General features: G+C 40.4%; 1 protein-coding gene across 1 annotated transcript in view; it reads right to left on the bottom strand.

Annotated features, from left to right (window-relative positions):
- Positions 1-16,896, bottom strand: part of LOC138489643 (4-hydroxyphenylpyruvate dioxygenase-like) — a 348,749-nt gene that overhangs the window by 278,001 nt on the left and 53,852 nt on the right. Inside the window, exon 3 of the mRNA XM_069617322.1 lies at positions 8,341-8,403. Within this exon, the coding sequence (XP_069473423.1) occupies positions 8,341-8,403 (63 nt within the window). The remainder of the gene's footprint in view (positions 1-8,340; positions 8,404-16,896) is intronic.

Below are 16,896 nucleotides of genomic sequence, written 5' to 3'. Positions count from 1 at the left end.
AAGAAGCTATGCGTCCTCTTGAATCCGGTAGTACTGGAAGTAGATATATTCCTGAATGAAATATCGGATATATCGGGCTTATGGTTGTCTGGTGGTGAACCCCATGTGATACTGGCTGGTGACCTAAATTCCTACTATCTAAACAATTCTAAAATCCACTGCCTTAATGGAAATAAATGGAGAGCTGTGTTTCAAGAGTGGAATATGATGAATGGCAATGGCAATATGATTGGGGACCTGCAGAAAAAGGCAACTTGGAAAAGGAGGACTCAGTCATTTACTATGTGATCTTAACAAGAGCCATGTTTGATACATGCAGTTCCTTTGAGGAGAAATACACTAATTTAAGTGACCATAACATGCTTGTAACATCGCTTAAGCTGGATGCAAAATAATGCAATTCTCTAATTGTCATACGTATCTGATTGTGAATTGTGAAGGCAACCGGATCCAGAAATATAAAAGTGGAGGGACTAGACTGGTGACGAAATTAGAGAAATTTACTAATAATGCTACTGTTGGGGGAATTGACAGATGTGTGTTCAAGTCAGGGGTTCAATTTGTTGTTATGGGATAATAAGATGCCACAATGTTCACAAATAATGAGAACTACCAAAACGCATAGATTTGATAGAGCAGTATGGGTTAGAAAGGAAATCTATCGACATCCGCTTCGGCAGTTAAGATTAAATTGTTTAAATGATGAGAAATATTGTGAAAAGAAATGTGAGTTAGACAGCACGTATAAACATTGGATCCGTACCCATAGATATTCGATGATACAAATAGATGGTGAGACAATGCTCAAGACTCTCTCAAAATAATACACAGAATTTTTGGTCAATAATTAGTAATTAGGCTAATTTGCAAATGTAATCTAAGAGAAAAGGGGTGAGTGAAACTAACTGACATACACACTAGATTGAAATGAATGATGAAATTGAACAAGCTAAGGACATGCCCGGTAAATCGGCTTGGGACATAGATTTTGAGAGAGAAGGACCTATGGGTTGACCAATACTATACTAAAATTAAACAAAGGGCTGTGGTCAATATTGCTAACACAGACGGCAAGATTTTTGCAGCCTTGATTCTCAAAAAGTTTGAAACCTTGGCTCTGGAAAAAGGAATCATTTCGAAATACCAGACTGGGTTCCGGAAAGGGATGGAAATGAGTTTAAATGGTTTGATCCTGTCAGTACTGGAGGATAAGGCATGGTCTTGGAAGAAATCTTCTATCTCATCTCTATATATATGCTAATGATATATTTCTCTAAAACCTTTGACGTGATCAATCGTTAACTTCTTTGGCAAAACAAAAAAAAATTGAACCTCTTTCCTCCATTGCTAGCCATCTTGGTATGCATCCATGACGACACTATGGTAAAAGTTAGATAAGATGCCTCTGGTAGCTTGACAGATTATTTAACCACAACAAGGGGATTGCGGCAGAGTTGCATCTTAGATCCCTGCCTTTTCAACTTGCACTTAGCAGACCTCAAAGAGGCATTGTCTGATTTAGCACTGATTAGTCCAAAACAGGAGGGTAGGGAATTAGTTGGTTGTCATATGCTGATGATGTTGCCCTCCTCTATGTTATGCCAATCGGTCTTCAGTGGCTGCTAACATAACTGAGTGCTTACGCAAGAAGGAATGATTTAGTTATTAACTACAAGAAGAGTAACATCATCCATTTCTATAAACATCAGAACAAAAGATGTACATTTATATGGTATATTGATGGAATCCAAATAGATGTAATGAGTGAGATCATCTATTTGGAGTTCTGCTTCACAATGCAATCAAACAAGGAAGCAGTTGTTAAAGGAATTGAGAATAAAATAGACCAGTTAGTCTTCCAAATTAAGAAAATCTAGAATAAATACTGTACATTTTCCATCAAGCCATTGTTAAGATTGTATGTTGGGAAGGTCATGCCAAAGGTGTTATATGCAATAGAGATTGAGCCAATGGCGTATGAATTGCTGTAGGGGACACTTGGGGGTAGGGTCCTGAATTTGCCCCCTTCAATGCCGATGGCTCCATCACATCATGAGCTTGGTCTCTAATAACTTCAAGCCTGGTTTCAATGGAGAGTGGTATCCCTCTTAGAATAAATCTATTTAACCTCTAGAAATACTCTGTATGTAGATCTTCAAGTGGCTATGCATCATAACAAGTCATTTAATGTATCAGTCGCTAAGGAGTCATACACAGCTGTTATGTTAGATCATTGTGGGATAAGGTGGAATGAATGTGTTGAAAATCCAAGGGTAAAAAAAGTGTTAAAGAAACGGATTGGATAGAACTACAAAGTGCATTCCACTTTTGCACGAATAGATAAAGCCTTGGGATCTTTGCCTAAGCATCTTGACCAATACCTCTGCCCGACCATTAGAGAACAATTTCTGTGTTTTCAACTAAATCTCTTGCCCACAGGGGAAACTTTGTGCATATGCTTTATAAATCGTAATTTAAGTACCAATATTTGTGACTAATGTAAGGACCTAGACGGTATTCAAACCCTTAAATGCATCTTGGTTGAATGTTCAATGTTAGCAGAAGCCACAATGAAATAATTAGGGCGTTTCTTTAGATTAAGTAATGATGCATGCACAGAAGATATATGGAATTTTGTGAATGTGGGTAATGAACTTCTTCTAAACTATGAAGTTGTGAGAATTTTTCAAGAAATGGGTTATTTTAAATGCTAGATGAAATGTACATTTTAGATGCATTTCCGGGATGTTAATCATTATTAGTTTTTATCATGTCTACCATTTTATGAGTGATAAATGTAAACATATCAGAAAGAAGATTAAATTGATTATGTAATATGAAACTCTTTTTTAAAATCTCTATATTTTTTACTGAAATTTGTATTTTAAGTGTTTATAGATTCTGTTGTATTTTGGTGTTTTGTGAAAGATCATTGTTTTGATTATAACACAACAACATTTTTTTTAAAAAAGAGGAATGTTTGGAATGGTGATGCTACATCCTGGTACAGCTTACTGAAGGTATTGAAACGTGGGTAGGTCTACAAGGATTTCCCATTTTATGATGTAATGTGTATATGATGTACTGTTATGTGCAGATGCTTTCCCTCCTTAACCACCTGTAAAGTAAGTAAGCCTGTTTTTGCAGAAACCCATCCCTTAGCTCTAAGGATGATGGGACATAATGCAGTTGCATAATGTAGAATTTGGGGTTAAGTACCACAGTTGGTGGCGGAATTTATGGATGCAGTAAAGGAGTTTTCTGTACTATGCTTTTTGTGGGTTGTAGGAGTCTCCTTTGGAAAAAGGAGGAAAATTGCAAGCCCAGTTAGTGGGTTTTCTCAACACCATTCATGGACTGATAGTCCGGGCCATTCGGCACAAAGGTTCCTGCTAGTGAACATCACAAGTACTTTATTACCAAACCATTTATTCCTGACAGTGTTTATACAATATCTAGGTGAGGCTTTCGGACCACAGATCAGCTGTGTATAGCTCTAGTCTTCCCTGATGTTAGTTATGCTTTGGCTAAATTCCCCAAAAAGGCAGAGGTACTAACATAGGTCCTTCCTTTAAAGATTCAGAATCATTTCCTAGGTTATTACGGATATCTGGTACCAGACGTTCTGGTATCTCACTAAAGTGTTCATTTTGTGCCTCTGAAAGCATTGTCTGGTGCTCATCGTCCAAATGTGTATCATAAAGGCAAAGAAGAGAACACATGACGTCAGGCACAGTACAAAAGCAGATTCATTGGTATCGGTTTCTTTTTCTTTACCAAAAACGCTCCACAAGCACAATGTAGAGTCCGAGAAGAGCCTTCCCACTTCTTCAGTTCGATCTTCCTCCGAAAGGGTTTATTTTTGGTTGGAGACTCCTGTTACTCATCAAGTACTAATGGGCTGTTCCCCTGTATTGGAGATCTCCCCACCTCAAACTATGGTACCAAATTTGCTATTGCCAAGGTCCAGTGCCATTACCCTGTGATTTCAATGTCCACAAGCTGCCTGGTGCTTCGGTACTAGCTCACACAGACACTCAGCTTCTAACAGTTTTCCGCCTGATCATATGCAGGTGGATCCATGTCTTTTCATTGTGAGGAGAGGAAAATAAACACTTTTTTGTCGTATTCTGAGTAGATTCTTAAGATTTTCTCCTTGGAATTATGTTTGGACCAACTCCTTGAATAACGTAGGCACATGGTTGATCCTATGCCAGTACAAACTGAAGAGCTGGAACTCATGAATATTCCACCTGCCCTTCCTCCAGCAGTTCTCAGAGAAATGTCTGTGTAGCTCCCCCTAAGAGGGGAGCACAGTACACACAGTGTATGAGTTTGGCTCCCATATCAGGGATTCCAAATATGAGATTCTATAGCTGCAGGTTATACACTACTGAAGAAAGACGTATATAAGGTCCATCAGTTTTAGAAGGGAAATGGCGTGCCCGACTTGTGGTTGGCAATATGGCCCTCATTGATAAGGACTATGACAAGGAAAAGGGACTGGCCAGTATACACATTATTCTGCTTCGATATCAGCAGCAGAGTTAGGGTTACACCCAACATTAAGTAGGAAAATGCAAATATGCTTTCCTCTGTAACTTTGTTTCCATCCTTGAATGTTCACATAACCTGCCAGGCCACTGAACACATCAAAATATCCACAACCCCAAACACACACATACACAGAACCCTGTTCAGTGATGTATAGTAGGAATGGAGGGACAAACCAAAATGTAAAATGTCTTGCAAAACCTATAGGAGGATCTGCCATACCAAACACACAGTAAGACCACAGTACATACACAGTAGGGTCAGAAGAACAGAACTAAATGGAAAATATACCTCCAAATAAAAAAAATATGGCAAAACACACACAATGATCTGCCTCGCCAAACTCACAGTAGGTCCCCTGTACATACACAGTACAGTCAGGGGGACACAGAAAAATGAAAAATAGATATTCTGAAATGAAAAATATTCAGCAAAATGCACAAAAACATCCACTGCCCCCAATACCCAACCACCCCTTTTCAGTAATGTGCACTTGGGTTTTTAGGGACAACACTACATGGAAAATATACCAGGAGATGAAACATACTCAAAACAACTCACAAAAAAACATCTGCAGCCCCCAATATATATACGCATGTACACAAAGACACACCCATATTCATTCATGCACACTTTGATACAGCAACACGTTCACAAAGACAGTATACATTCAGAAATATATCACATAACATAGTCTGAGGGATCCAACGGAAAGAGGAATATAACACACAACATGAAAACAAAATTAGCCCCAAAAATACATCACTGTACAACAAATAACTCACACACCATAATAACATGCAAATATGATCATGCAGACAAACACCATACCTTCCCTTACTATACATGTATGGCACCACAAAGGCGTCACATTTCTATCTTCTCAGAAATACAAATTATGCAAATTGGTTTAAAACAGGACACCTTTTCAAAACATGCAAACACCAATAATCATTATTGATCAAGCCTGGGATAACACACTCTTAGCACATGACACAAACCAAAACACGCCCTCTTTCTGTTGCAAACCACAAGCAGACATGTTCCCTTTCTCTGCTGCGCTTTCCGACAAATTTCAGGAAAGTAAGGGACGAAATAAAGACTCCCACCGGCATACAAATTGGAAAATCCATTAAAATATGCAGCCAAAAACCAAAAATTTGGATATAAAATGAACAAATACGTGCTAACTAATTTTTGTTCCCCAAATAGAACACATGGGAAAACTTTGTTTACAAACTGGACAACATCATTCATGAATAGGATCTTGTAGTGACAGAACTTTGGGGATTGAAGGATGATACTCACTTGTTGAAACAGAATAAAAAACATTGTGCAGGAAAGGATGATTAAAACTCATGTCAGCGACATAAAAAACAATCTGGATTAGTCTACAGAAAATAAGACCAAAGGGTCTGAAGAAATTAACATCCACAAACGAGACAGATGGCCCGATTCTCAAGGAGGTGAAGGTCGCCGAAAGCATTAGCGCCATTTTCAGTACTTAACACCTATTCTGAAGGTGGCGCATTGTTCCGAAGTCGGAATGAATGCGCCACTTTGCGAATAGGTGTTAAGTAAATCTAATGTGCTTTGCCCTCCTTTCCCCAGCCGTAATTCACACGATTGTGCCGGTGCGTGGTGTGGGTGTAGCACACAAATATATATATTACACGTAATATATATATATTTTTTGCTGTTTCATATATATGCTAAACAGCACGTTTCAATGTGCCTTTGCTCAGGCACCACGCCTATTCTGAAGTGGACCTGGGCGTCAGTGCAGTGCACAACAGTGCACCGTCTGCAATCCGCCTGTTTATGTAGGTAATGGGCGGATTGCAATCTCTGCAGCACTTTCGTTAAATAGCGAGTTAATCGCAATTAAACACAAGTGTTGCCAAGAATACCTGTCGTGCTGTGAAGTGCTATTAAATGTGCTTTGGCAGGGGGTGGGTTGGGCTAGTTGCATGCCTATATTCAGGGAGGAGTTAGAGGAATTTCTGCCCCTGTAGTGCAAATCAAAGTTGCCTTTATGTGTGTTGAATCACTTTTCACAAGCATATAACCTCTTCATTTGTGGAATGCAGAGCACATTACATCACAGTTCCCAGTTTCGTCCACTGGTCCCTCAGCAAAGCTGGGGGTTTGTCAGGGCTGAAGCAGGCACGTGGCAAAGTTACTATGCGTGGTCCTCCTCCACAACGGTAACCCAAACGACAACAAAGTGATACCGCACATGGGCGCCACATTATTGCTTCTGCAAAAGTGGAGGAGTGCCACGAGAATCAGCATCTAAAATCATTGATACCAAAAGTACCGGTTGCTAGGTTGGTTTGCCACCCTTCCTAGCAACCCGCACACATAATCTGAAAGTGGCGCATTCAATCTGACTTCGGAACAATGCGACCACTTCAGAATAGGTGTTTAAGAACCGAAAATATCGGAAAAGCTTTCTACAACGTTTTTGGTACTTAACGCCGTGTTCAGATTCGCGCCCGAGTCCCATTTTATATGGTGACATATGCACAATTAGCACTACTACACTGAGTAAAAACTTTGCGCAAAGACATCTCCTGACTTGTGCCTAAAAAAAGAGCAGCTCAATTCACAAAAGCCTGCTCCCCTTGAGTATTTGCAGAAATAAGGGGCGTTTCCGCACATTTAAAGGTAATTCCCGAATTCACAAACAGGATGCGCTTTTAAAGGCCCAGAAAGTAGGGTCCTCCCGCTGTGCCTTTTAAAACACACAAATGCATTATCTATGTTTTTTTCGTTTGCACTAATTTTTAAGAATATGGTCCATAGTGTGGGAATCATCGTAAAAAAATCACTAGCAAATCCACATTGGGAACTGCACAACCAGGCAAAACGCATATGTGTAAACACACCAAATGTGGAAAATTAAAATCACTTTCTCCTGTGGAGACTTTAAAAACTATTATTTTTACTGTGATTAATTCTGATTATCAATTTATGAAAAAAATTAAAAACAAAACTTTTATATATGCGGTCTGTGCATTCTATGTAGAAAAATGTAAAAGGCTTCAATCCTTTTGTTGCTTTGTGAAACATTTGTTTTTTGATTAATATCACTGTTAAAAAAGGAATGGTTTTCAAATTAAGCCATAATGAACTTTGCACACGTTGGGAATGGTTTATATGTTGTGCAAAAAATGTCAAATCTGTTTAAATGAGTTCCTTGTGAGATACCCGTTATCTATAGATTGTTAATCCCTGATTCTACCAGGAAAGGAGTGTAGTGCTCATTTATACATGTATGTCTGAGAACCGCCCTTGGCCTGGAACACTGAACTAAAATAGCAGAGGTGAAACCTCCGTCACCCTAGACAGGCCCTTCAACCCTGGACATCTCGACACTCGATCAGCGCCGCACTACCTAATAAATAGCCTTGATAAAGACCCTGGGGGTCGAAATGTCTCTGTTACAATAAATGACACTGTATACATCACAATATTGTGCAGATATTCATCCTTCTTTCAATATACCAAGAGCAAGGTAGCCAGGGCCCGTCTCTTTGTCTTGTTTATGGACTAGTAGCCTCCTGTGACGTCTTTTTAATTGCGTTCCTTCTTGGATTCCCTCTGTCTTGAAATAGAGGTGTGACATTTACAAAAAACTGTTTTCATTCTGCAATAACACCTTGTGTGGTCCGAAATAAGGGACATATTTTGAGAATGTTGCAGAACGTGCGCTTGCCCGCCTGTGTTGGCATACTCGAAATAGGTGTGTTGCCCACGTTGCTGTGGGCAGATTTGGCTTACCTGCTTTGCATTTCCCACCCAGAACGTCAGATGATGAAAGCTTATGAAGCGGCCTCTCTGGTGCTGAGAACAAAAAACACATCGGGGTTAGTCAGATGTAGAAGCTCCAAATTCCTGAATATAGCTGAGGTATTCCATAGAATTACAGTGGCTAGTGCTTATAGACAGTTCTGGTCTTAAGAGAACCTGCAAAGTCTGCACGTCTGGGCTATTGTTTAGCCACAACCCAGGGAAACCCCCCTGTGGTGTGTTATGTGAATGCATTTGTATCATACATGCTGACGTGTCTCACCTTTTCGGGAGATTCATGTCCAGCCCTCGCTTCTTCTTTACATTCTGGGAATTGTAGTCCTGGATTTATTTATTTTATATATTGTTATTGATTTTACAACATATAACATAAACATTCCCCAATCCCCCTTCAGACCCCCGCTTGCGGGAAGTATCTTGAGTTGGTTTATAATTCCGAGGTATTGCTTCTTTTTCATTTAAACAAGTCCATGATCTTTATTTTGTGTGGGTACCACTGCTACATGTAGTCACTTTGAAGGTTTTTTAAATGTTTAGGAGACTTGCAACAGTTGTTACTGGCCCATACCAAAGCTATGGGCATAAGGTGGAGCCGGGGCGTGCAACAAGGGTACAGACCAATAACACCTGGTACAATCCTCCCTCCCGCGAGGGCTATAATGCAATTCGAATATGGCTAAATGAAAATAAAAGGGTAGAAGCAATAGAAAACGGCTGGGAACAGTGCATAGAGCCTTGCAGTGGGCATTGTCCTGGCAGACAATTGGTTTATAGCATCACTACCCAATTAAGTGGAATGTTAGGAGAGAAACCTCAAGCTTTTTAACAATGGTTGCGAACCCTCTGCTGGTCCATTGTTTTTAATGGCCCACCAATATTCTGTTATTATAATTAAGCTTTATAGACCCTACCAATTTGGTGTACTGTGACATATGGGCCCTGAAGACCACATTAAAGGCTTGATTGCAGAAAGCATCTTTAACAAGGTTTACAGGGCTATAATTTGTGGTACAGCCGAGGGCTGGGTCTACAAAGTTATAGTAATCCGTGTCCAATGGACAAATATGGCTGCTTGTGCAATTTGAGAAGATTCCGCTTTGGTGGCTCTAGGGAATTATCTATGGCTTACCCTTCTTTCTATCCAGATACACATGGTATTGGCTGCGACTTTCTTGGGCAGCTCCGACATTCCAAGTTTCTTAATTTCTGTAGAATTTAATTTGTGTTGAATTAATTTATGTTAGGAAGCGATCACTAATATTGCAGACAGATTCACTGAGTTGTATGAAAGTATAAGAAGGTTTCTCTGATTCTTGCCGAGGCAAGAGCACCTTTCTTTGTATTTTTCAGAATATAGGCCCAGCTCTTGCCCTCAGTAAGGGGCATTTCCCTTTTTGTTTCTTTCTATCTGATGTTGGACTGGGCTTGCGAGTAGGAGGCACCAGGAAGGAGCTGTGAGCCCCAGAACCTGGCTGAGAACATGAGCGCCAAGGGCCCTGACAGGATATGTAAGGGAGTCTGGGGCAGGGCGATGCTTATAATCAGGGGGTGGCAGCAGGCAGCTCGAGCTGTGTGAGAGCACTGAAGAATTTGCGCGAATATCCGGGCTGTACTGGCTTGTAGAATCCCCAGATTCTCCAAAGGGTGAGCCACCAAAGCGTTCGGAGGCTTTTCACCTGAGCACATTGACGGTGTTGCTAACAAGGTTTAAGGGCCCATAACGCTCAGTACGGCCTGAGGGCGGTGGGGTCTATGAAGCTTTTATAACAGATGTTGCTCTGATGGCATTTATTATATTTAAGTATATGGAAGTTGTTAGTACATAAATATGCCTGTGCGGTTGCAGGGAATTGGTTACAGGCAGGCATAGCACTAGTGGCCTTGGAATGTAGCCTTATAAACAAACTGTGGGCTACATAAACACATCTGCTGGCAATACCGTTTGGTATAGCCCACAGATTGTCCAATTAGAATACGCTTTGACCATTTCAAGCGTTATAATGAGCATTTTAAAACAAAGTCAACATTTAGTTCAGCATATATTGAATCAGAACACAAGTCCATGTGAATCAAGATACAAAACGTAACACAAAAAAGCCACATACTGTCAGAGCTTGATCAATATGAAGAATAGATGACTCAGTATAGGCGTGATGAGTTCTGGGTACCAATTAACAGAACAAACCTCCAACCCTTTTGTGTGCAGAATTGAATTTAATTGGTTAAACCTACTGAGGTGCAGAGATATCTTTATCTGGTACAATGAAGTCGAAAAACCTATGTTCTTGGTGTTTTTTCACTGTTACTGTGAGCCCTTGGGGAGATGGTGGGTGGGATGTGCTGTGTGAGGAGACTTCAACTATTAACATGTGTCTGCTGCTGGCTCGGATTGCTCAGTCTGTCTTAATAGTGTGCGCCTCACTTACAAAAAGGCCAGCAAATGGTATGGGCCTCATTACGAGGTTGGCGGTAAACTGCCTGTGCGACCGGCCGGTTTACGCCAACCCCGTAACACCAAATCCGGTGCTTGACTTCCCGGTGCCACCGGGACATTATAAGTCCTGCCGGTTGTGGGAATTCAGGCACTGGATTTCATTAGTCCCCATTCCCATAGAGTCCTATGGGAGTGGGGAGACGGAAGCACCGGCACCGTTGCTAACGGTGCCAAAGCTTCTGTGCCGAATCTGCCTACTAGGACTGCTGCGCCCGGCTGGGTCAGACCTGCCAGGCTCAGCAGCCCCGGCAGGCCGACTCGTAGTGTAACAAGGTTTTCCGGACCGCCACACTTGTAATCAGGCCCATATGTTACTAAATGGTTGCAAGGTGAACTAAGGGGACATTGCATCCTGGTATATGGCTGAAGTATTTGACAACATATAGCCTGGGCAGACAGTAATGATTCCGACGTACATGCACGTTCTTTAGCAACCTGTTATAACTAATGTATGCAATTATGATGACTTTTGATTTCATACTTATGCAGCTGCAATTTGCTTTAATAAATCAGAAACTCCTTACCAGACCTGAGCGCACTAGAGTGATTTACGGGTTTCTCCATTTCCCTGCACATTGCAGACACCAGAGTAAGGTTCGAAGCAGAGGTGTGTGTACACCCGACCTTATCAGAGGTAGCATGCATCTCCCAAGGTTCCAGATAGATAGTCCAGAAACCTTGCAAATTAGAATTCCATGTCCACCCACTGGGCCCAAGTCATCTTAATTGTGCCCAATCAAATGGTATCTAAAAATAAAACAGCAGACGGCCTTGTGTCTGACTGCCTGTAAAATGAGATCCCAAGGGATATTAAGGAACAGATGGAGACATTTGGGAAGTATGACTAACTTGATTGGGCAAATTCTCCTGACAATTGATTGGGAGAATTTAACCCATTTGCCTCTTTGTTACTCAATCTCTCTGAGAGTGTACTCAACATTGAAACAGTAGATTGACATCTCTACAGACTACCACAACAAGGTATTTGTTGTATTTTTGCCACCATTTGAACATCTCCATTACAGCCCACGTTTCCGTGGTCTCACTCAGTGGATGAATCTCAGATTTACTGCAGTTTACTTCAGCACCAGAATAATCAACAAACTCATTGATATTTGCCATGATGGACCCAAGGTTTAGATTGGGATACCGGCAAACAAAAACACATTGTTGTCATGTGAGGAAATCGCAAGCTTACGAGAATAACATTTGATTCTTTTATGAATATGAATTTTTGTAATGAGGGCCACGAATGACTCAATGGCGAGGACAAAAAGCAAAGGAATGAGTTCACAGCTTTTCTCCTTCAACGTCTAGACCCTCTTGGAAATCTAGCCGTTCCTGCATAGCTGATCTGTTGGTGGAGTGTATAAAAACTGAATTAGTGTTAGATGCCCCAAATTCATCTTGCACAGCACATCAAACAAGAAAGACCTTTCTACCAAACCAAATAACTTTTCTAAATCCATCACAACAGCTGCAGCAGGAAGGCCAGGTCTGATGTGATGCAGTAGGGTGAACATTCTCCTTATTTTATATGAGGTGGGTCGACCTCAGATGAATCCTGACCAGTCCTGCAATACAGAACGTGGCATGAGGGGGAGGAGTCTGTTCACCAGAGCCTGGGAAAATATTGGTCAGTTTTATTAAAGATACGGGTTGATAGGAGGACCGCTCATGTAGATGTTTACCTTGCTTCCACAGCAGGAAGACTCAGAGAATGTCCTTTGATCCACTCCTTCTTTGAATATAGGGATTAGGAGCGCTGAGAAGGCCTTCAAAAACTCTGCGGAGAGCCAACTATAGCTAGGAGAATTTCCACCAGGAAGGCCGTCAGTTTTGTATTTACTCTTAATCATCACCAGGGGGCTGCTTAAGTGCCACTCTCATAGAGCCATCAATAGAAGGAACTTGAATAAGACCTAAAACTTTTTATTTTTTCTTCCGACTTATCGATCTTGGTGGAATACACATTTGAAAAGTCCTATTAATGTCCACCTCCATACTGAAGGGTGTCTGTACCCACGGCTAATTTCCTGAAGGCATGTGCTATTCCTTTCACTGTGGATTAACCAAGCCAAGGTTCTGCCAGAATGGTCACCCCCACACCTTCTAACCCTAACATGATTTCCAAGAAATGTGACCTCCCTATCTGACAAGATAAGGAAGCGCACATGGTTTTCCTGGATCTTGTCAAATACTGTGCTCTTTCCAATATGGAGATATTGGGATTCCAGCCCCTTCAGTTAACGTTCCAGTGCATACGATTCTTGACAGATTATGCAAAGTATCCTGGCCTCTTTCGAGATGCACATGTCTCTAACAAACACTGTAAAGGGTTCCCAGACAGGGGCCTTGGACTCAGTCGAACTGATATGGTTAATGAAAAATGTGGTGATTTTCATCTCAAGGGTTGTCTTAAAGGCTAAATTGTTTAAACTGTCTATCTTGATATTCCATCACCTCTGTGTATATGCCCTGGAACACAGTGACAACAGTAATCTAATGGGCAAGGGAACCAAGGGGATTTGTGAGTAAATGATGCAATCACTAAACAAGTTATCTTGGAAACCGCCAAGAAATATTTCCAGGATGCAACATTGTGCATAGATGATAAGAATGTGAAATCCCTACTGCTTCTATTCAAAACCCTGCTTCAAGTATACAACCTTAAATAGATCAAACAGTTGCCGTATCGCCTTGGCTGTCCTGGATGGTCACCTGGGCACAGAGCAACTTCCAGAAATGTGTTGTAAGTCTTCCCCCCTATGGTAGTATTAGCAAATTCCAACATTGTATCAGAGATACAGTCCTAGAACACATGATTATCTGCATTGGGTGAATAAACATTGATGGGCGATACTGTGACTACCAATGACCATGAACACAATGAGGATGCTCCCCATAGCATATTTAACTACCTTAATCACCTTAATGCCCGGGGATATATGGAGTAGGATGGATATGCCCCATGAATGTGAGGTGAAGAAAAAGAAATACCTGTGGCATCCCCAATTGACAGTGACATATGGGTGTGAGGTGGGTTTCCTGAAGCATGTCTGCCTTAACGTCATTGCGTTCCAAATAAAACATCACATTTCTGCCTTTTTTTGGGTGATGGAGGCCCCACACATTCCAAGAGTAGATGTTCTCTGCTCCCCCTTTAAGAGGAAACGTTAATCATATATTTGTGAGTCCTGCGGACTAGCTTTGTTGTACTCATTTCAACAGGCTTTGAAAATCTTGCTTCTGAAATAATGGCATCAAAGGTACTGTATAGGGCTAAGCAAAGGCAGAGTGGAGCAAAAGCCATATTGGTTCCGTACACGGCTCCCTCCTGCTTGCAGTTGTGTGCATGCACAGGAACTCCGAAAGCAAGTTGGAGGGCCAGCCTGATAAAGTCCCAATCTGTGGTTCCCGGCCAAGTGGGGGAAGTCATTCTACTGTACCTGAAGTTTTACCAGGTTGCACAACTGCCAATGCCTAAAGTAAGTCGCTTAAGCATCTTAGATGTCATATGTTATGTCTAACGCAAGGACGTAATGACGTTACAGGTCAAATAGTGGCCATCTTAGAAACGGCCGTGACTCAGATGAGACAAGAATCCGACACGTGTGGATGGAGGAAATAGGTAAGACATCATAGAATCGGATAGTTATGGACCTGATATACTGCCAGAAAGGATGGAAGGATGTACAAGAGGCTTATGGAGTGTAATATTTTAAACCAAAAGGCACGGAAGAGCACCCTGGTATTGAATGAATATTCTCTCGTGGGAGCCGACACAAATTCCATATTATTGGAGATAGCACCCTGGATTGGGGTAAGGCAGCAACAATGTGCTATTATATAAACCACCACATATCCATTTTTGAATGTTACCTAGTGGTAACATGATTTATTTATGGCAATGGTTTGTTCTGTTTTCCCAAATAAAATCTGCCACCTACAAGTGAGAAATCGTGTCTAGGAAGGGAAAAAGGATTTGAGCCTGACATCCTCCATTTGAGGTGAGGCTTATAGAGAATTCATACTTTATTCAGGACAATAGACCGCATCAGTTAAAAAATGTCTTGATATACTGTGCTACTGTGCTTTTAATTACATGGGATTGCTAGACTGGCCCGATTACTTCTGAAAGCCTGAGCATTCTTGAAAACAGTACACACAGCTTAGACTGTGTTTATGAGACCGACACAAGGTGAATATTAAGCAAAAGAATCATGACAGATATATATTTTTTAATTGTTTTTATTGTTACAGTTGGAAAACCAACTTTTTCAATAATAATTTGTTTTCTAACATTGTCATGATATGAAACAGAAAACAATAAGGTAATATGTATCACAATAAAGCCAATTTACAATTAAAACAATTTTCAAAAATCGGAATAAAACTAAATTCTAATACAAGTACATTAAATAAGACATTTGACAAAAATTCAACTTATTCATTACATTCTTTAAAGTACATATAGAAAAGAAAGAAAAAAGAAATTAGTTTGAGTGATTTGGCATTTATCTTCTTGGGTATGGAAAAGTCTGAACCATAACTCTTCTGATAAAAAAAATTGTAAACCCTTTAAAATGCAGTTGGAAGAGTCTTTTCCTTGTATCTAGCAATGCTGGGCATTCTGTCAATAAATGTTGCAGGTTCTCGGATTGACCTGCGTTACAGTTAAATCTGCAAACATTGTCATTCATAGGGATCTCATGTCGTCTTATTAAAATGTCTCTGGTTTTGCAGAGATTTAAGCGAAAAACGCAAACATGTATTTCTGTTTCTCTGGGAGAGAAGTTTAAGGAGATAAGATTCAGTTGTACTGATTTTCTTTTGGCCAGAACGGATTAGTTCTGTATGAGTTATATTTGTAACAGAGATCAATAGTGTTTATCCAGTCAAAATGCAAAGTCTGTGCTTCGCTCATGTTGGGTTTATCTTAAGAAGTTCTTCACATAGAACAGCCACATCTAATATGAGAACGACATGATCTCTCCACTCATGATCAAATTTGTGATCTTCCTTGAGCATATGGTTGGACAATTTGTTCAATAGTAGATTCTCGTTATTTGCTAACAAGTATTTCCTATATAATGAGCAGGTCTTCCAACTATACATGATATATAAAGATGGTAAACCTACCTCCCCTCTTATGATAGACCTAGTTTGACTCTTTGGTAACCCTAAGACAGTTTTCCAATAAACCCCTTCAAGTTTGGTCCAGTATGAATCTTGTTTAATAGGTTTGGATTCAGCTCCATATAAGATAATCAGAACTGCTTTTTGCATATAATATGTTATTGCCGGAGAATATGAACATTTACTGTATTTGTTTTGTATTATTCTTGCCTGTGAAGTAGCAGCCTTAAGTTTAGATCGTATTTCGGAAAGATATAAACTGTCTGATATCTGATTATTAATATTTATACGTAAAAACTTATATTGGTCAACAATTTCAAGTCTTTCATTATTTAGATGCCACGAGAGAGATGTTGCCTTCTTTTCTTTATCTGCTGTGCAATGTAGGATGTTTGTTTTTGCTACATTGATCTCTAATAGATTTTGGCTGGCATAAATCGCTAGTGCGGATAGTAGGTTTTGAAGACCTCTAGGAGTTTTGGACATCAAAACAAGGACGTCTGCATAAAACAACCATGCTATAAAGGCTATACCTAAGCGTGGTGGATCAGTATTTATAGATAGAAAGTTGTTATTCATACCAGAAATGAAAAAGTTAAAAAGAATTGCAGCCTATACACACCCCTGTTTGAGGCCTCTATACGTAGGTTTTGGCGCCGATAACTTTCCAACTGATGTCAATTTAACAGAATATAACTAGGACAGTTTGCTTTCTGAAGTTTAAGAATTAGCAGATTTCTTGATACAGAGTCGAACGCAGATTTGAAGTCCACATACACCATGTATATAGGCTGCTTTGTTTGTTTTACTTGAGATATAATTGCAGTTAAGACCGTCAAGTTTACAGCTGTCCCAATGCCCGGCACAAAACCTGTCTGGTGGGGATCATATAA

This window comes from Ambystoma mexicanum, chromosome 9, assembly GCF_040938575.1.
Source record: "Ambystoma mexicanum isolate Mex_15411 chromosome 9, UKY_AmexF1_1, whole genome shotgun sequence".
Classification (NCBI taxonomy): domain Eukaryota; kingdom Metazoa; phylum Chordata; class Amphibia; order Caudata; family Ambystomatidae; genus Ambystoma; species Ambystoma mexicanum.
This window is presented reverse-complemented; position numbering and strand designations above follow the sequence as displayed.